The sequence below is a fragment of the Acipenser ruthenus genome, unplaced genomic scaffold (assembly GCF_902713425.1).
Source record: "Acipenser ruthenus unplaced genomic scaffold, fAciRut3.2 maternal haplotype, whole genome shotgun sequence".
In the NCBI taxonomy this organism is placed as follows: domain Eukaryota; kingdom Metazoa; phylum Chordata; class Actinopteri; order Acipenseriformes; family Acipenseridae; genus Acipenser; species Acipenser ruthenus.
In genome coordinates, this window is record NW_026708018.1 from 156998 (window position 1) to 178253 (window position 21256).

At 40.7% G+C, this 21256-nt stretch overlaps 1 protein-coding gene across 1 annotated transcript; it reads right to left on the minus strand.

Annotated features, from left to right (window-relative positions):
• Positions 1-510: 510 nt before the first annotated feature.
• LOC131728654 (type 1 phosphatidylinositol 4,5-bisphosphate 4-phosphatase-like) lies at positions 511-20175 on the minus strand. The gene is made up of 7 exons (XM_059019630.1): positions 19871-20175; positions 4674-4837; positions 4162-4268; positions 3869-3980; positions 3696-3748; positions 3388-3478; positions 511-3003 (listed from the first exon to the last, which is right to left on the minus strand). The coding sequence occupies exons 1-7, from the start codon at positions 19992-19994 to the stop codon at positions 2860-2862; spliced, it is 795 nt and encodes a 264-aa protein (XP_058875613.1). The 5' UTR covers positions 19995-20175; the 3' UTR covers positions 511-2859.
• Positions 20176-21256: the final 1081 nt, after the last annotated feature.

The window sequence follows — 21256 nt, forward strand, 5'->3', positions numbered from 1 at the left end:
TGTACATCAAGCCTACTGGCGATTCAGCAAAACACTGAAAAAAACCCACGCACATATAAAGACATGAACGGCTTAAATTCACTTTGTTTCATTCTACATAAAAAGGTAACCTAGAAAAAATATGTATCTATATCTATATATATATCTATATATCTATATCTATATATATATATCTATATATCTATATATCTATATATATATCTATATATCTATATATATATATATATATATATATATATATATATATATCTATATATATATATATATATATATATATATATATATATATATATATATATATATATATATATATATATATATATATAAAAATGAGATCTCTTTCAATTAGTATCTGGAACATTCAGGACCTGTATTCCTCAACTTTAGGGCTGAACAGCACAGACCCGGAATTTCTTATCAACATAAAACACATTATTGTTCTACAAGAGACATGGTGCCGTCACGTCAATCAATCAGGAATGGTAGAGACTGAGGCCCAGATTTATAAAAGGATTGCACAAAGGATGTTTTACGACTGTATAAAATGGCATTGAGGGTTCTCAATTTTTGGTTTGGATTTATAAAAGGCACGCAATGCATAAACACGCAATTAAGATGTAATTTCCGGGAGTGGTGTCTCTTTGCACTTTAGCCCTTGATACATATGTAATTGTGCATATGCATATGTAATTCTGGGGTTTCTGAGAGATTTTGCAAATGAGGTCTATCAAATATGTTCTTATGTTCTAATATTCCAACTAATTTATTAAAGCTGTCAGTAATTGCGGGCCTCATATTTTCGTGATTATTTTAAGAACTCTGAAAAGCAGACACAAAATTGCCACAATCAGACAGTGGCGACCCCTTACAACCGTAGATCCTGACGCCTGTACTGAGCCTAAACTCACCTACAGATGAAAACATCAACCAGACATACTTCAGGGGTGTGAATGAGCGCACATTCAGCAAGCTGCCTGGATCGCAGTGCTGGAGGTTTAGTTTTTATGAATTATAATTCACACAAGAGGGCAAACTGAAGTGTTTACCAGTGAATAGTACACATATTTGCCCCTTCCCGCTTCCCTTTCAAATACTTTTATAAATCATTATCACTCACATACAAACACCATTACTTTCTTGGAATATATATATATATGAATAAATAAAAGTAGGAAAGGCCAAAACAAATTAGTAATACTCTCCTATAATAAACTCCTAACACTAACGGCACCCTTACCCATGGAAACAGATCTCAACATTATAATTGTACAGGTCTGTGAGCCATCACATTTTGTAACATTTACAGATGAAAGATGTTTTTCAGGTGAAGAATGTGTTTTTGTGTTTCTCTGATTATCAAGTGTTCTGGGTAACAGCAAAGCTCAAACCTGAGCAAAAGTTTGACAAATTGCACTCTCAGGGAATTCTGTGTGCTAAGTGTGAGGTGGGCTATAGTGTCTGGGTGAGTTAGCTATTATTAAATATTTACCTGGTAAAGTGCAGATGGCCAGCCATAAACCTTGTGCCACGATAAGATCTGGCATAGCAAATATTTACAATGGGAATAAGTCTTTAACCAATCAAATGAATATGTGTACTTTTTTGTTTTCTTGTACTTTGTAACCTAATGCTGATTTGCTGTAGGGAGAGAACTGTATAAAGGGACAGGGAAGATGTATCTCACTAAGTATCCTTGAGAGGAGCTTCCAGTTCTGTGGTCGTTGTGACCAAAAGACAATAAACTTGTCAAACTGTTTAAGCTTGACCTCTATTGTATTGTTTCCGTGTTCTAAAAATATTTCTTACAGAATTGGCGTCACAAACAGGATTCCTGATTGCTCGCTCACCTGACTGCTGAGACAGGCTAGAGTATGCTGTGGCTTACATACTTACTGTGCTTAGGGTAAGGAAATGGAACACATTTTGTCTTATACGGTTTTATACAGCTTATAAGTGTTGCTTGCTGACTTAGATAAAAGCGGATCGACATATCCTGTAAGGGAAGTGTTTATATGTATGTATATGTATGTGTGCAGTGGACTCTGGGACTGTTCATGCACTTGATACAATGTAACTGAAAGTTTTGGTGGAAGATGCAGGTGTGCGTTCGGTGTTTGTAGCATGGATAGATTGGGCATGAGGAATTGTGGGGGCATGTTTGTCTGGGATAACTGCATTTTAATTTAAAGGGTGTGAAGAGGTTTGAACGTCGTGTTTTCAGATATTTCTTGGCAGTGTCCAGTGCCGATGGTCTTGAAGCTTTCATGCGGACAGTCTTGGGAGAGCGCTTGCATTTATTTTGCTCAAACCAGTTGCAGTGTATTGGGGGTATGAATGATCCTGGAGGCTGCTGTATATGTGTGTGTGTATATATATATATATATATATATTTATGTGCACTGCATTTTCTTTATTTATTTGTATATATTGTTGTTGTTTGTGCCATGTATGTGCTTTGACAACACTTATTTTTTCATGCTAATAAAGTCAATTTGAATTTAATGACAGAACAATTATTATTATTGAGATTGGCTAATTAACATCTCTCTCTCTCTCTCTCTTTTGCTCCATCCCTCCTCTCTCTCACTCACTCACTCTGGATTTTTACTGTAAGGCACATTTGTAGCAATAGGCGGGTGTGTTGCCTTACTTTTGAATTCTCCTTTAACAAGAAACTTTTTATAATAATGTCTGTCTCTGTACCCCCCCCCCCCCCCCCCCCCCCCCCCCCCCCCCCCCCCCGCTCCTCTAACTCTCACTCTCTCCAGTTTAATCAGTATAGTTATAAATCAGCTCCTCTCTCTCCTTTTCTCCCACCCCTCTCCTTCCTCTTCCTCCTCCTCTCCTCCCTCTTTCCCTCTATGTGTAGTTCTGTACAGGCTCGCTGATTTTAATGCAGGCCCAGTAAACCGCCCAACCCAGACAAACCACACACAGAACCAGAACCACAGCCCAGATGGCATAGATCGCTCCGTACTGTTCAGCCTCCTGCCAAGTGCCAGCCTGAGAGAGAGAGAGAGAGAGAGAGAGAGAATAATATTTGCAAATATTATTATTCAATTACATTCTCTTTTTACTCCTACTTCATCAGATGAAGGCTGTGAGCTGAAACATATTAAAAGCTGAAAGATATTAAAAAGAAACCATGAAAAGTGTTTTTGAAAACAGAGTTTGAGTGAGTTGCTCTATTTGAGTGCGGACCTTTCTTGACCTGTTTGGTCTTAATTCCTTGATATTTTTTGGGAGGTGACGCACCAATTCATTTGAAAAAGACTGAACTTGAGTCTGATGGTACACACCATTTAAACACATTCTAGAATGAAAAGATTTTTGGGTGTGGCCATGTAGCTCCCCCTGCCCCCCCATCCCTCCCTTCCTCCATCTCACCATTAGTCCTCCAGCGATGACAGCAAAGAAGAGACCCAGCATGAAAAAGTAAACACAGCGTTGCCAGGGGTAACGCCGCCCAATAAAGGACCTGAGAGAAAGACAGGGAGAGGGCAAAAGAGACAGTTATACATGATAACATGATTGCATTATGATAAAATGTGAGGCTCAATTCTGGACTGTGTAAGTGGCAGGGTCAATGTGTGTGTGTGTGTGTGTGTGTGTGTGTGAGAGACAGACAGACAGACAGACAGACAGACAGACAGACAGACAGACAGACAGACAGACAGACAGACACACAGACTTACACTTTCCGACAGTGAGGGCATCTGGCGAGTTTCTTCTTTGTAAAGTCAGTCCACTGAGACAGAGAGAGAATTATTATCAATCTTATTGATTCTTATTCTGATTATTATTACAGTACTTGTGATTATTAATTAGGATGATGAATATGAAGATGAAGATGAATTGTGAATCGCACCAGGAATGTGTGAGCGCAGTGTCCACAGCTCACTCTGGCTCCACAAGGCTGCAGCTCTGGGCTGACAGGACCTGAATCTGACTCCACTGGACCCAAGTTTATAATTCTCTTACTGAGACAGATAGAGAGAAAAGGAGCGGCAGAGAGGGAGAGAGAGCAGAAGAGAGACATAATTACATATGTGTGTGTTTGTGTGTGGGCCTGAATCTCCCTTTCTCCCCTCCCCTCTCCCCTCCCCTCCCCTCCCCCCTCCTCCTCCTTCTCCTCTCCCCCATCCCCCCTCCTTCTCTCACCAGTAAGGACGGGGACAGGCCATTCTCTGTGAAGTTGCTTTGCAGATCAAGAGACAGTTACAAGGACAGCGCACATACTTCTTACCAGGAGGAGGGTTCTTAATGGGCTGAGAGAGAGGGGGGGGAAGGGAGGGGGGAGAATGAGGTATGGGAGAAAGAGAGACGGGGAGAGAGAGAGAGGGAGGGGTTGAAAGGGGGAGAGAGAGAGAAAGAAGGGAGGTTAACACAGATACACTGACTACTTTTCAGTACAGTAATAATTATAATAATTATTATTATTATTATTTATTTCTTAGCAGACGCCCTTATCCAGGGCGACTTACAATCGTAAGCAAAAACATTTCAAGCGTTACAATACAAGTAATACAATAAGAGCAAGAAATACAATAACACAGAAATACAATAATACAGACCTAGCTTCACACACTCATGCACACGTACACGCATACATACTTAGACACATGTTGAGACACGCACACGCACACAGATGCAAAAACACACACTCTCCTCACCGTTGCCTCGTTGCAGACCCCACACTTAACAAGGTGCTGGTGGCTGTCTGCCTTCACACTAATGAGGGACTGACATACACGACAGTTGATCTTGGAAGTGCTGCCCGACATCATTAGGGAGTAAGGAGGAAGGTCTTCCTCGATCGGGAGAACTGAGGGGAGGTCTGGAGAGAAGGGGAGGGAGACGGACAGAGAGAGGTTAATAGAGAGACAGAGGGAATGAGAAAGAGAGAGGGAACGAGAAAGACAGGTTAATAGAGTGTGCGATAGAAAGAGAGGGAGGGTGAGGGGGGAGAGAGAGAGAGAGAGGGGTAAACCAAACAATTCTGCACAGACCAGATTGGCTGTGTGGTCACTGTGAGACAGAAGAACTGGAAACAGAGATGCACTTTCTCCTAAATTGCCATATACTCCCAACCCAAGATCATTTACTTGAAAAAATGTAAATTTTCCTCCCCCATTTCCCAAAAAGCCAGAAAAAATGGCAGTCCTCCTGGGAGAGGGACACACAGCCCCACTGGCTGCCCAGTGTGTGTGTGCCTGTCATGCAAAACTGAAAGATCATAATTGGATAAGTCTTCACCCCCCTGAGTTAATACTTGGTGGAGGCACCTTTGGCAGCAATTACAGCTGTGAGTCTGTTGGGATAGGTCTCTGCCAACTTTGCACACCTAGATTTGGCAATATTTGACCATTCTTCTTTACAAAACTGTTCAAGCTCTGTCAAGTTCCTTGGGGAGCGTTGATAGACAGCAATCTTCAAATCATGCCACAAATTTGCGATTGGATTTAGGTCGGGACTCTGACTGAGCCACTCAAGGACATTTACTTTGTTGTTCCTTAGCCACTCCAGTGTAGCTTTGGCTGTGTGCTTTGGGTTGTTGTCATGCTGAAAGGTGAACTTCTGTCCCAATTTCAGCTTTCTTGGAGAGGGCAGCAGGTTTTCCTCAATGACTTCTTTGTACTTTGCTCCATTAATTTTCCCTTCTATCCTGACAAGTGCCCCGGTCCCTGCTGATGAGAAACATCCCTGTAACATGATGCTGCCACCACCATTCTTCACAGTAGGCATGGTGTTCTTTGGGTGATGCGCTATGCTGGGTTTGCGCCAAACATGACACTTTGTATTTAGGCCAAAAAGTTCCATTTTAGTTTCGTCATACCACAAAACTTTTTGCCACATGGCTACAGAATCTCCCAAGTGTTTTTTTTGCATACTTCAAACGGGATTCAAGGTGGGCTTTCTTGAGTAATGGCTTCCTTCTTGCCACCCTACCATACAGGCCAGATTTGTGGAGTGCTTGGGATATTGTTGTCACATGCACACTTTGACCAGTCTTGGCCATAAAAGCCTGTAGCTCTTGCAAAGTTGCCATTGGCCTCTTGGTAGCCTCTCTGATTAGTCTCCTTCTTGCTCGGTCATCCAGTTTGGAGGGACGGCCTGATCTAGGCAGGGTCTTGGTGGTGCCATACACCTTCCACTTCTTAATAAACGTCTTGACCGTGCTCCAAGGGATATTCAAGGCCTTTGATATTTTTTTATACCCATCCCCTGATCTGTACCTTTCAACAACTTTGTCCCGGAGTTCTTTTGAAAGCGCCTTGGTGCTCATGGTTGAGTCTTTGCTTTGAAATGCACTACCCAGCAGAGGGAACCTACAGGAACTGCTGAATTTATCTTGAAATCATGTGAATCACTACAATTTAACAAAGGTGGAGGCCATTTAACTTGGTGTGTGATTTTGAAGGCGAATGGTTACACCTGAGCTAATTTAGGATTGCTATTACAAGGGGGGTGGACACTTATCCAACCAAGCTATTTGAGTTTTTATTTTTAATTAATTTTCTACAAATTTCTAGAATATTTTTTTCACTTGGAAGTTGTGGGGTAGGATGTGTAGATAAATGAAAAAAAAACTATTTTAATGCATTTTAATTCCAGGCTATAAGGCAACAAAAGGTGAACATTTTGAAAGGGGGTGTAGACTTTCTATAGGCACTGTATATATATATATATATATAATTATTATTATTTAGCAGACGCCTTTATCCAAGGCGACTTACAGAGACTAGGATGTGTGAACTCTGCATCAGCTGCAGAGTCACTTACAACTACGTCTCACCCGAAAGACGGAGCACAAGGAGGTGAAGTGACTTGCTCAGGGTCACACAATGAGTCAGTGGCTGAGGTGGGATTTGAACCGGGGACCTCCTGGTTACAAGCCCCTTTCTTTAACCACTGGACCACACAGCCTCCTTGGGTCATTCCTTGTCAATTCAACCAGCCAATGTCACCATACGTTACACATTTGGTTAAAAATCGGCAAAAAGTTAGTAAAAGTGTTTGTTAGAAACTTTGTGAAATTTGAGCGGTCAACTCTTTATAGTTCCTGAGATTTTCGTGTTGATACCTAGGGGGTACCACCCTGCCAATGTTCTGTGAAAACACACACACACTGCTTTTAAAGGCTAATAATGTTTGAAATAAACATGTTAGATACCCAAATTCATCCCCATATAGATTTTTGGTCAAAAATAAAATAAATAAGATCTGTTCCTCTCCTGCCCCCAGAGCAGGTCTGTTCCCTCATTCCCCCAGAGCAGGCCTGTTCCCTCATTCCCCAAGGGCAGGCCTGTGCCCTCATTCCCCAAGGGCAGGCCTGTGCCCTCATTCCCCAAGGGCAGGCCTGTGCCCTCATTGCCCAAGGGCAGGCCTGTGCCCCTGCCCCCAGAGCAGGTCTGTATCCTTTTTGCCCTAAAAGCAGACAGGTCTGAGCCCCTCCTGTCGAAAGAACAAGTTTGCCCTTGCATCAATGGCAGATATTCTCTCATCTCTGCCCCTAACCCAGTCTTATTTCCTTTTACCATGATGTCTAGAAACCAAAAGATTGTTAGGTTAACATAATGAACAACATTAATATAACCTGGCCTAGAATAACAGAATATTACCCATTTAAACAAAGTATAAATTTCAATGTGAAAAAGGCAGACATGCCCTAGCGAGGGGCATGGGGCTCTGTTAGGGGCAGATATGAGACACAGATCTGCTCTCGGGGCAGGGGCACAGGACTGCTCTCGGGGCAGGGGTACAGGCCTTCTCTCGGGACAGGAGTGACAGTCCTGCTCTCAGGACAGGAGGGAAACAGATCTGCTTGTCCTTTGGGGAAGAATTACACTGACAAGCCTCATTCTGTATCAGCAACATTAAATAGCTTACTATGCATGATTAAAAAGCATGTCTGGGGCTTCCGAGTGGCGCATCCAGTAAAGGCGCTCCACGTGGAGTGCAGGATGCGCTCTATAGTCTGGACGTCACGAGTTCGAGTCCAGGCTATTCCTTTGCCGACCAAGGATGGAAGCTTCCAGGGGGGCGGCGCTCAATTGGCCGACCGCTGCCCGGGGGGAGGGAGGGCTAGGTCGGCCAGGGTGTCCTCGGCTCACCACGCACCAGCGACCCCTGTAGTTTGGCCGGGCACCTGCGGGCTTGCCTGTAAGCTGCCCGAGAGCTGCGTTGTCCTCCGACGTTGTAGCTCTTGGGTGGCTGCATGGTGAGTCCACAGTGTGAAAAAAAGCGGTCGGCTGACGGCACACGCTTCGGAGGACAGCGTGTGTTCGGCTTCGCCCTCCCGAGTCAGCATAGGAGTGGTAGCGGTGAGCTGAGCATAATAAAATAATTGGCGATTCCAAATTGGGAGAAAATAATAAAAATAATTGGCAACAACTAAATTTAAATAAATAAGAAAAAAAGTATGTCTAAAACCATCTTGACAAAAAAGAACCACTAGCAGCATTGTTTTTCATGCATTTAAAAATGAACTGTTTTAGTGCTCCAATATTTTCCCTTACCACTTTCAGCTGTCATTGCACCTGATAAATCCCATGTTTCATAATGGAATTCTTGACAACTCCTATAATCGAATTATGTAAATATATTCTGCTACGTATATTTTTTAGACGATACAGGTCATGTTCTATCTAAGCCTTTTAGTCCCGCCTTTGGCAAAAATCAAGTAACCAATCCGACGCGACACATTAGTTCTGCCCCCAGGGCTGATCTGCCCTCAGAGCAAAGTTCATTTCCAAAAACTCAACTGAGCTGCTTGAACGGACAAACTGCACGTGCACGTCACAACAGAACACCCAGCGTGGGCATGAACATGAGCACAGCGTCATCGGTGAAGAAATAAAACAAACTGGCATTTAAATGAAATTATTATTATCCTTTCGACAAATATTACCTACAAAATCCCTCATATATAACAACATGTACCAGAAGCTCTCTGCGTACAACAATAAATATATCAATATAGACCTGCTGAATAACCTAGCTATATGAATAATCAATTAAAATAAACCCCCAATTTTAACGTTAGCTGTCTTTTAACACACTATTATGTTTCACTTTTTGTACCACGCACCCAAGCGAGGCAGTCAGCTACTGTAGCCTCCTCTCGAACCATGCACAGCTTCACTGCTTTCAAAACGTAGCTACTGCTGTTGCATAGTATTTAAATGCGAACCCCGAAAACGTTCCGTTAGCATGCCTCCTTCTTCTTCTTCTTCTTCTTATTACTAATAAACAGCGAAGTGCAATAGATTATACAGAACAACCCATCCAATACTGTAATAAACTGTAGTACAGCATTATAAACTCTGGTACGGTATAAGGTTACTACACTAGATTCTGGTATCAGTTTACAACACTAACCCCGATGCTATACCTCCTACAAAAAGAAGGGAGGTCATGATTGTTGGGGACTCCATACTGAGAAACACAGCAAGTTCAGTTTGCAGTTTGGACCCCCTTACTACAACAGTGTGCTGCCTTCCAGGAGCCTCAGTCAAGCACATCACTGATAATGTGGACAGGCTCCTAGAACGAACAGGAGATGACCCGGTAGTAGTCGTCCACATTGGTACAAACAACATTGGAAGAGACAGGCCAAGATCCCTGCAAAACAAATTCAGAGAGCTAGGAAGGAAATTAAAAGACAAGACCAAAACTGTGGTATTTTCTGGGATACTGCCGGCGCCTTGCAAAGGACCATATGGGCAGCTGGAAATACAAAATCAAAATGCATGGGTGAAATCGTGGTGCACACAGGAAGGCTTCACCTTTCTTGAACATTGGAGCACTTTCTACAACAAGGACTAGCTATACAGGTGGGACGGACTGCACTTAAACAGAAAGGGAACCAATCTACTCGGAGAAAGGATCCTTCAGGCGGTACAGAAGCATTTAAACTAGAAAGGAAAGGGGGAGAAAACAAAAAAACAGAAGGGTGACTACATCAAAACAAGGGCAACAACTCAGGTAAGACCACTATCTTAATGCTAGAAGTCCGAGAAACAAAATGTTAGAACTTGAAGCTACTGCACTAACAAATAACTACGATGTGATAGGTGTTACAGAAACTTGGTTGTCTGAGAGTGATGGAGACAAATATAATATTAGTGGGTACACACTGTATAGGAAAGACAGGCAGGACAGAAGAGGCGGAGGGGTAGCGCTATATATAAGAAATAGCCTTGAAGCCCAGGTGTTAAATCAGGACAAAGAAAACAATGCAGAATCAATATGGGTCAGAATAATGGACACAAATTCAAAGGGCATAATAATAGGAGCATTTTTATTATTATTATTTATTTCTTAGCAGACGCCCTTATCCAGGGCGACTTACAATTGCTACAGACCGCCAAATTCAGACGCTGAGCAAAATAATCTGTTGTACAATGACATTCGAAATGCGTGTAGAAAAGGAGAAGCCATACTAATGGGGGATTTCAACTTCCCCTGTATAAAATGGGAAAACTCAATGGGGGGCACGACGGATGAAATTGCAATGGTGGAAATGACAAATGACTGCTTCCTAACGGAATTTGTCAAGGCACCGACTAGAGGGGAGGCATGCCTTAATTTAGTCTTTTCAAATAATGAAGACAGAATAACTAAAACAGAGGTCAGAGAGCCATTGGCAAACTCAGACCACAACATGGTCTCATTTGAAATATTTTTTAAAACCCGAAAAGTAATGACTAAAGCTAAGGTTTACAATTTTAGAAAAGCAAACTACGAAGGTATGAAACAGAGACTAACAGAAGTAGATTGGAGTAAAATAGAGAAAACATCCACAGAAAAAGGGTGGCTGTTTTTTAAAAATGTAGTACTAGAGGCACAAAACAATTACATCCCAAAAGCAGACAAATCTAAATCTAAAACAAAATGGCCAAAATGGTTTAATAGATCAATTAAAAAAAATATTCAGCGAAAAAAGGCACTTTACAGAGCTTTTAAAAGGGACCAAAAACAAAGCACACAGAAAGAGTACTTGGAACTGCAAACACAAGTCAAAAAGGAAGTTAGAAAGGCCAAGAGAGAGATAGAAATCAATATTGCTAAGGGGGCTAAAACCAATTCCAAAATGTTTTTCCAATATTATAACAGCAAGAGAACATTCAAAGAGGAGGTTAAATGTCTAAAAATAGCAAATATATTAAATGATTACTTTTCACAGGTTTTTACAAAGGAGGACACGGACAACATGCCCCACATGTTGACCTGTTCCTATCCAATTTTAAATAACTTTAGCATAACAGAGGCAGAAGTGTTAAAGGGACTAGGAGCTCTTAAAATAAACAAATCCCCTGGGCCGGATGAGATCCTCCCAATAGTACTCAAAGAAATGAAAGAAGTTATTTACAAACCGCTAACCAAGATCATGCAACAGTCTGGAAAAATAGCAAACGTAATACCGATCCACAAAAAGGGAGACAAAACCGAATCAGGTAACTACAGACCAATAAGCCTGACTTCTATTATATGTAAACTTATGGAAACTATAATAAGATCCAAAATGGAAAATTACCTATATGGTAACAATATCCTGGGAGACAGTCAGCATTGTGTTAGGAAAGGGAGATCGTGTCTAACTAACCTACTTGACTTTTTTGAGGATGCAACATTGAAAATGGATAACTGCAAAGCATACGACATGGTTTATTTAGATTTCCAGAAAGCTTTTGACAAAGTCCTGCATAAAAGATTAATTCTCAAACTGAACACAGTAGGGATTCAAGGAAATGCATGCACATGGATTAGGGAGTGGTTAACAGGTAGAAAACAGAAAGTACTGATTAGAGGAGAAACCTCGAAATGGAGTGAGGTAACCAGTGGTGTACCACAGGGATCAGTATTAGGTCCTCTGCTATTCCTAATCTACATTAATGAGTTAGACTCTGATATAGTAAGCAAACTCGTTAAATTTGCAGACGACACAAAAATAGGAGGAGTGGCAAACACTGTTGAAGCAGCAAAGGTCATTCAAAATGATCTAGACAGCATTCAAAATTGGGCAGACACATGGCAAATTAAATTTAATAGAGAAAAGTGTAAAGTATTGCATGCGGGCAATAAAAATGTGCATTATAAATATCATATGGGAGATAGTGATATTGAAGAAGGGATCTATGAAAAAGACCTAGGAGTTTATGTTGACTCAGAAATGTCTTCATCTAGACAATGTGGGGAAGCTATAAAAAAGGCCAACAAGATGCTCAGATATATTGTGAGAAGTGTTGAATTTAAATCAAGGGAAGTAATGTTAAAACTTTACAATGCATTAGTAAGACCTCACCTAGAATATTGTGTTCAGTTCTGGTCACCTCGTTACAAAAAGGATATTGCTGCTCTAGAAAGAGTGCAAAGAAGAGCGACCAGAATTATCCCGGGTTTAAAAGGCATGTCGTATGCAGACAGGGTAAAAGAATTGAATCTATTCAGTCTTGAACAAAGAAGACTACGCGGCGATCTGATTCAAACATTCAAAATCCTAAAAGGTATAGACAATGTCAACCCGGGGGACTTCTTTGACTTGAAAAAAGAAACAAGGACCAGGGGTCACAAATGGAGATTAGATAAAGGGGCATTCAGAACAGAAAATAGGAGGCACTTTTTTACACAGAGAATTGTGAGGGTCTGGAACCAACTCCCCAGTAATGTTGTTGAAGCTGACACCCTGGGATCCTTCAAGAAGCTGCTTGATGAGATTCTGGGATCAATAAGCTACTAACAACCAAACGAGCAAGATGGGCTGAATGGCCTCCTCTCGTTTGTAAACTTTCTTATGTTCTTCTTATGTTCTTAATACACCCTGATAAACTGGTACACTGATATCAATATGAATTACTTGTATATTTGTAATACATTTTGATAATGTATTGCAAGAAGTATTTTTTTTCTCGGTCAGGGGCAGCGGCTGTGTAAATGTTTCTGGAAACATTCGTCACAACACTGTACTTGGACTCATTACAATGTCCTGCTTTGGGTGAGTAAAAATGTCTGTGTGTGTGTGTCAATGTGTGTGTGTGTCACTATGTCATTGTGTGTGTGACAGTGTGTCACTATGTGTGTGTGTCAGTTTGCATGTGTCAGTGTGTCACTATGTGTGTGTGTCAGTTTGCGTGCATCAGTGCATGAGTGTATCTGTGTGCAGGGTTAGAAACTAACAATACTGTGCTGCTAGTCCAAAGGACCAGTACCTTTTAAACTTTTAAACCAGTAAACTTGGTAGGCCTGGTGTAAACTTACTAGTCCTTATGTGAAGTGCCGAACAACAGTTGGGGTCTGTGGCAATGTGCTCCGCCCCTGTGTGCATTTCTGTGTTGTATGTTGCGTGTGGTGTGTTAATGTTGGTGTATAGGCATTGGTACACGGGATATAAACGGGTCTGTGTTTCACGTGTGATTTAAAATGTATAGTTGTATTTATGCACGTTTTACTCACTCGGGGTTGGGTGTTCGGTGAGTAGTGAACGAGAGAGAGAGGAGAAATAAAGTTAAAGATAAATATTTATAACAATTGCTATCGCGTGCTGGTAGGACCAGCACGATACTTGTTTGTTTATTTACTCACCGTGTTTGTGTGTCTGTCCGTCCACCGTTTGTTTAAGTGTTAGTCCATTTTGTTTGTCGATTTATTTTGGAGCAAGTGCCGTGTCCTGTCTTCTGTTTGTTTAAACCTTTTATTTATAATAAACCGCGCAACAGCGCTTTCATCATTTCACCTCATTTCTCTGTGTATTCATTTCCTGGTTCTGACGGCACCACTCAGCTAGCCGTGTGACAGGGTCCCAAAAACAGGCTTAGATTTTATTTTGCTAAAAAACAAAACACCGTTATAAATTTAGACTAACATTTTTTTTTTTAACAAAGCACCTTCGTAAACATTCATACAGATCGATCAGTCACCTATTTGCACCTCGTTTCTTGTGTGCTGAGAAACTGCCACTGACAGCACCAGACGGGATGACAGAGGAAAACATTCTCTCAGCTGTGTCACCCTGCCGACCATGAAGCTCTGCCTGAAACTGACAGCGTTGACACAATGTTTATCTGATTGTACATTACGTGTTGCTATTTACAAAAATGCTGGCTGGCTATGAATTACTATCTATAATGCACGTACACATGCGGTCTTCACTAAAGTCCCAATTTAAAGACAGTACGTTTCACTGTAGCCCTCGGGATGAAATTGTTAGGTGGCTATTTAATTATTATTATTTTATTAATTAGCAGTGGGAGAAAACCGCTTCAGCAAGTACAGTAGAATCTGCCAGAACTGACGGACGCTGAATCTACTACAGATACTAATGAGAGCATAACAAAAACAAAAGAAAAACGAGGGAAACGCAGAACATTTCAAGAAAGCTGGGAGACTTTGTATAAATTGATTTTATATTTTTAAATGCTGCAGTAACAGTTCTGCTTTTGAAGCATCCACTATAATTTGACAGAACAGGTGATTTATTTGCACTGTGCAGAACCTTATTTTCCCCCGTTGGTGCTTGAGCCCCGGAGAGCTCACAGAATAACCACCTGCACCTATTGTTAGCGATTAAAGCCTGCGTTTAGAACGAACTGATTACCGCTCAGCAGTACTATATTGGTATAAGAAAAGTGTGTTTTAAAAAAGTAATTTCAGCTTCCAATCACTTAAAATATGCTGACGATAATGTAAACAACACCAAGCTACAGACAGCGAGTCCCAAGCTTTAAACGTGTTACTGTTTATAAATAAGAACTTAACTTTATTATGAATATACTGTGTTATTATGTTTTAACCAACATAATATGATAATGTTCTGTGACAGGGTGACTAAACGGTGACGTCACGGCAGAAGCAGGAACGCAAAAATACTGACACCGGGCACTGCAGTTCAAAAGAAAGAAATCGGCTGGCCGCCTTTTTTATTAAATAACAAAAATAAATAAAAAGGTTGAACAAAATAAAATCACCAACACAAAATATATAAACAAAGGTCAGGCTGGGCAAATAGCTGTCACTGATCCTTTTACTTTCGTTTTAGTTTCATTTTTGTTTTCACTCTTGCTCTCCTCGCTCTCTCTCATACACTCCTCTAAAACACCCACCCCGAGATGGAGAGCTGCAGGCTTTTTATATTCAGGTGACCATCTCCCGATTAGCAACAAAATTAATGTAAAAAACAAAACAATGTACAGGGCACCTCGCCCTGTTACATGTTCCCTATGGTATTTGTTTGTTTATTTGTTTTAAAAGGTTTAGTAAAACATGGCCTATTGTTTGACCTTGTTAGTACAACCGGCCCGCTTTGCTAATGACACCAGTCAGGGTCGTAACCCAGTATAAATCTCCACATTACTGTAAAATGACTTTACACTTACTTCAAAAGATGCAACGTGTTTCAGTAAATTCAAACGATAAACTTTGCATCCCGCGCAGAGGGAGAACACAAATGTAAAACATCATTAAGTGGGGTTGGCATTGCAGGGGAGATGAAGGGAGGTTTCAGTTCCGAGTGACTGTTTTCTAAGCATTACTTGTGAATTTTTATTCACCACTGCTACACCCCTTTAGAAAATTGACTTTCCTGCATGTTTTTTTTTTTTTTTTTTAATGTAAGATTGAACGTGAGAGTATATGTGTACATTTGTTTTAAGTACTCGCCCAGAGGACTACTGAGACACAGACATCAACTAGTCCTCATCAGATTTAATTTAAAGCGGAAGTTTCTAACCCTGTGTGTGTGTTACTGTGTCAGTGTGTGTGTGTGTATTAGTTAGTGTGTGTGTTTCAGTGTATGTGTTTGTGTGTCAGTGTGTACCTATCTAAGACTGTACAGTACACAATTGGATATATTTGACTGTATACTACAGATCCTATAATACGTGTGTACCGCTACAAGCTACAAGGCTCGAGAGACCCTGTAGAACTGAGTTCAGCAGTTTATGATGGTACATGAACTTGTTACGTACGTGTCTGCCTGTGCGTCTGTCTTACTGTTAGCAAGACTAGGCCTATACATGAATTACTGTACATTACAGCGCAGGCTGTCTTAACATTATACTAAGTACTGTACTTGCACTGTACTTTACTGTCCTGTGCTACACTCTAGTACACAACAAATTTATTTTGACATTGAATGAGCGCTATTTGTGTTTTTGAATTATACTGTACAATACAATACTGTACTGTAGGCCAGGGGTTCCCAAACTGTGGGCCGTGACTCATCCCTGGGTGGGCCGCGGAAGCAGTGATTATTATTATTTTATATATTAACTTAAAGTCGTGTAAGATGTGATGTTGCAATAATGTGAGCAACATAGCTTAATATAAGACAACATGTGGATGCGACAGCGTGGGAGAAGTACAAGTGGACAAGTACAACGCAGTTAGAAGCAGTTTGAAAGCAGGTTGACAGCTGCAGAAACTAAACTAAACTTCCAAAAAAAAAAATTAACATGGTCTTCAAGCCAGTAATCTGTGACAACTGCATGATGTGGGAAATCCGAGAAAACCCAACAGAGCTCAACCAAGTGTGTGTAAAGTTCTGCACGATCCAGGACTTGCTTAAACGAGTAAGTGTGTTAGAAATGGAGCTGCAGAAAATAAGACAGCAACAGGAGCTTGAGGTGGCATACCCACAATTCATGGAAGTCTGCACCCCTAGCAGACTGAAAGCCACCAGGGAGATGGAAAAGGGTCGAAACAGCTGGGTTCAGATAGGCAGAAGCAGGGGAAAAAAAGAAACTTCGTCAAACACGACCACCAGAAATCCAAACATCCAACAAATTTGAACCAATTTAGATGACCAAAACTAACATCAAGAAAATGAAAGGAACAACATCCAGGACCCTATAAACAGTGCTGGCCAGGCAGCAAAAAGAAGGGAGGTCATGATTGTTGGGGACTCATTGAGAAACACAGCAAGTTCAGTTTCCAGTCTGGACCCCCTTACAACAACAGTGTGCTGCCTTCCAGGAGCCTCTGTCATGCACATCACTGAGAACATGGACAGGCTCCTAGAACGAACAGGAGATGACCTGGTGGTAGTTGACCACATCGATACAATCAACATTGGAATAACAGACCAAGATCCCTGCAAAACAAATTCAGAGAGCTAGGAAGGAAATTAAAAGACAAGACCAAAATTGTGGTATTTTCTTGGATACTGCCAGCACCTTGCAAAGGACCATATGGACAGCTGGAAATACAAAATCAAAATGCATGGCTAAAATCGTGGTGCACACAGAAAGGCTTCACCTTTCTTGAACATTGGAGCACATTCTACAACAAGGACTATCTATATAGGTGGGATGGACTGCACTTAAACAGAAAGGGAACCAATCTACTTGGAGAAAGGATCCTTGAGGAGGTCCAGCAGCATTTAAACTAGAAAGGACGGGGGGAGAAAACAAAAAAACAGAAGGGAGACCACATCAAAACAAAGGCAACAACTCAGGTAAGACAGCCATTAAATGTATTTGTCTACATGCTAGAAGTCCGAGAAACAAAATGTTAGAACTTGAAGCTACTGCACTAACAAGTAACTACGATGTGATAGGTGTTACAGAAACTTGGTTGTCTGAGAGTGATGGAGACGAATATAATATTAGTGGGTACACACTGTATAGGAAAAACAGGCAGGACAGAAGGGCGGAGGGGTAGCGCTATACATAAGAAATAGTCTTGAAGCCCAGGTGTTAAATCTGGACAAAGAAAACAATGCCGAATCATTTTGGGTCAGAATAATGGACAAAAATTCAAAGGGCATAACAATAGGAGCATGCTACAGACCGCCAAATTCAGACGCTGAGCAAAATAATCTGTTATACAATGACATTCGAAATGCGTGTAGAAAAGGAGAAGCCATACTAAATGGGGGATTTCAACTTTCCCCATATAAAATGGCAAAATCCGATGGGGGGCACGACGGACGAAATTGAAATGGTGGAAATGACAAATGACTGCTTCCTAACGCAATTTGTCAAGGCACCGACTAGAGGGGAGGCAAGCCTTGATTTAGTCTTTTCAAATAACAAACACAGAATAACTAAAACAGAGGTCAGAGAGCCATTGGCAAACTCAGACCACAACATGGTCTCATTTGAAGTGTTTTTTAAAACCCCAAAAGTAATGACTAAAGATAAGGTTTACAATTTTAGAAAAGCAAACTATGAAGGCATGAAACAGAGACTAACAGAAGTAGATTGGAGTAAAATAGAGAAAACATCCACAGAAAAAGGGTGGCTGTTTTTTTAAAAATGTAGTACTACAGGTGCAAAACAATTACATCCCAAAAGTAGACAAATCTAAATCTAAAACAAAACGGCCAAAAATGTGCACTATAAATATCATATGGGAGTTTATGTTGACTCAGAAATGTCTTCATCTAGACAATGTGGGGAAGCTATAAAAAAAGGTCAACAAGATGCTTGGATATGTTGCGAGAAGTGTTGAATTTAAATCAAGGGAAGTAATGTTAAAACTTTACAATGCATTAGTAAGACCTCATCTAGAATATTATGTTCAGCTCTGGTCACCTCATTACAAAAAGGATATTGCTGCACTAGAAAGAGTGCAAAGAAGAGCAACCAGAATTATCCTGGGTTTAAAAGGAATGTCGTATGCAGACAGGCTAAAAGAATTGAATCTATTCAGTCTTGAACAAAGAAGACTACACGGTGATCTGATTCAAGCATTCAAAATCCTAAAAGGTACTGACAGTGTCAACCCAGGGGGCTTTTTTTTTACCTAAAAAACGACCTAATTTGCATCTGCGCTGTACAGAGTGGTAGAAAAAAAGTAGCAATACAAGGCTCTCTTTTCCCTTTGTAGGTATTAGTTTATATTTAAAAAAAAAAAAAAAAAAAAACGTTTATTCATAACATGCAAGGTTATGGGTGCATCAGACAAACCAGAGGAAATACAAAAACAAAGCAGTTATGAATAACACTTTGAATTATAAATGGATCGATGTTTTGGAATTATTTTTTTTCTTCACAACGTATATATACATTTTTACAAGTATTTGCAATTACAGCATCTGAGAAGGAAAATACGTATTTGATGTAGGACAGTTTTTAAGCAGCAAGTAAAATTAACATTTTAAAAACAAGATTCATACACACTCATAAGAATTTTATATAAATTAATGCTAGACTCGCATCAAGCTTGGGTTGAGTTTCTGTGTAACTATGCACTTTAATTCTAATAAAATGAAAGCCGTGTGTGTGTAGTTTGCGAGGCACAGCTACAGTAGCTGCTTTAAAACAGCGTTTTTTAGCGAGGCTTTGGCAATTAGGGCGCATACTCGAGTTCTGTGGAAACGAGGTATTGTTTTACTCAGAAGGAATTACTGTTCAGATATTTATGAATGGGGAAAATAAGAAACGTTTCCTTCTTTTTTTTGTTTGATGACGATGAAAATAGCTGCATTTCTAATGATGTTTAGTTGGACAGGTTCCTAATGTAACAACATAATAATAATAATCTAAAAATAAAGGTTTGGTTTTGGAATTCATTTTATTACTAAAACAAAACAAAAAAAAAAAAAAAAAAAAAATCCCACTACATATTCATTGTTATTTTCTAAGTATTTAGAAAATGTGAAATATTTTCAAATAAAATAAGAATTTACATTACGTTTATTGACAGTATTGACAGCTATTGATGTGCCGCAGTACCTAATACAACTGATCAGGTGGGCCTGGCCCCAGTGAAAAAGTTTGGGAACCCCTGCTGTAAGCTGCTGTGCTGTAACCATTACCCTAGTTTTATCGTGGTTAGTTAACAACCCAGCATCAGCTACACGGTACCAATATAATATTTAGGCGCTATATAAATGCATGACACAACAACTATTATTATTATCACTCACTCTGCGGCTGGCAGGGCAGCCCGTACGCCGCCGCCGCTGGCCCGGGCAACACTGCGCCGCTTCCGCCGATAGCTAAGTCGCTTGGTTCGTAGGAGAGGAGCGGGGATTTCTCGCCGTCCGCCATGCCTGATACCGGGACCCGCCGCCGCGGCAATAATAATAAAATAAACAATAAAAATGATAGTGTTACAAGCGGCGGATCAGGAGACCGCAGGAGCAACCAGGAAACAACAAGCTAGCCTTGTCATGTGATTGTATGTGTCTGTCTGGGAGAGCTGGAGGCGTTCACGGCGATCATTCTGCGCAGATCCTGAACTTTGGGTGCGTTCTTATAGCGCAGATTTCCTCAGTTCTGCACTGATATGCGCAGTTCACATAATAGTCCACAATGTGTACAATTGGGCAGATCTGTGCAGAACGCACTCATTCTTACAAGAATATTGGCTAAACAAGGCAGAATCCGCGCAGAATGATCTCTGAACACAGGGAACGCCAACAGTGTACTTGCAAGACGGACGACACACGCCTCACACCCCAAGCCGCACAGGGGAGAAGTTTGCCCCGAACTTAGACTGGCAGGCAGGTCTGCTATGGGGCGCCGTTTGTGTCATGCACTATTTTGCCCACGAAAGGGCTTTTGTGCACAAAATACATTACAACATGTATTTCGTCCCACAAAACGAAAAAACAAATGTATATAATATTGTCCACAAAAGGCAAAAGAGAGTTTTCATTTTGTGGACAAAATGAAATAAAATGTTTTCATTTTGTGCACAAAATACATTTTTTCTTAGATCATTTTGTGGACATAATGAACAGTCAAGTATACATTCTGTCTACGAAAAGCAAAATAAGTTTTCAGTTTTGTCCACAAAATAATTTAACATACAATTATCATTTTGTGGGACAAAATGTATATTTTGTGGGGCTAAAACTAATTTTGTGGGACGAAATACACATTGTGTAGCACAAAATGCAAATTCTGTGCACAAAACAACATTTTATGGGACGAAATACACATTCTGTGGGACAAAATGCTAATTCTGTGCATAAAATAGACATTCTGTGGAATGAAATACACATTTTGTAGCACACAGTGCTAATTATGTCCACAAAATACAATTTTGTGGGACGAAATGATAATTATGTGCACAAAATACTCATTATGTCGGATAAAATTCTGTGCCACAAATACAACGCGCAGTTTTCAGTTTGAATGTGGCAGCTTTTGCCCTTAGAAGGCATGTTTCCTTTGTGATGTAACTGAGGAGGCGGGTTTTCGCGGAGAGGTGTTTTATTATCTGCCTAATAGGCAGACCTGCCTGCCAGTCAAAGTTCAGGGCAAACTTCTCCCCTGTGCCCCCAAGCCCGGTACGCTTATAACTC

Excerpts from the sequence above, each read along its gene's own strand:
- LOC131728654 (XM_059019630.1), bottom strand. The coding sequence starts at position 19,994 with ATGGCGGACGGCGAGAAATCCCCGCTCCTCTCCTACGAACCAAGCGAC. Across the intron at positions 4,838-19,870 it reads GCTGCCCTGCCAGCCGCAGA|ACCTCCCCTCAGTTCTCCCG; the intron begins GTGAGTGATAAT and ends CCTTCTCTCCAG. Across the intron at positions 3,004-3,387 it reads TCATCGCTGGAGGACTAATG|GCTGGCACTTGGCAGGAGGC; the intron begins GTGAGATGGAGG and ends TCTCTCTCTCAG.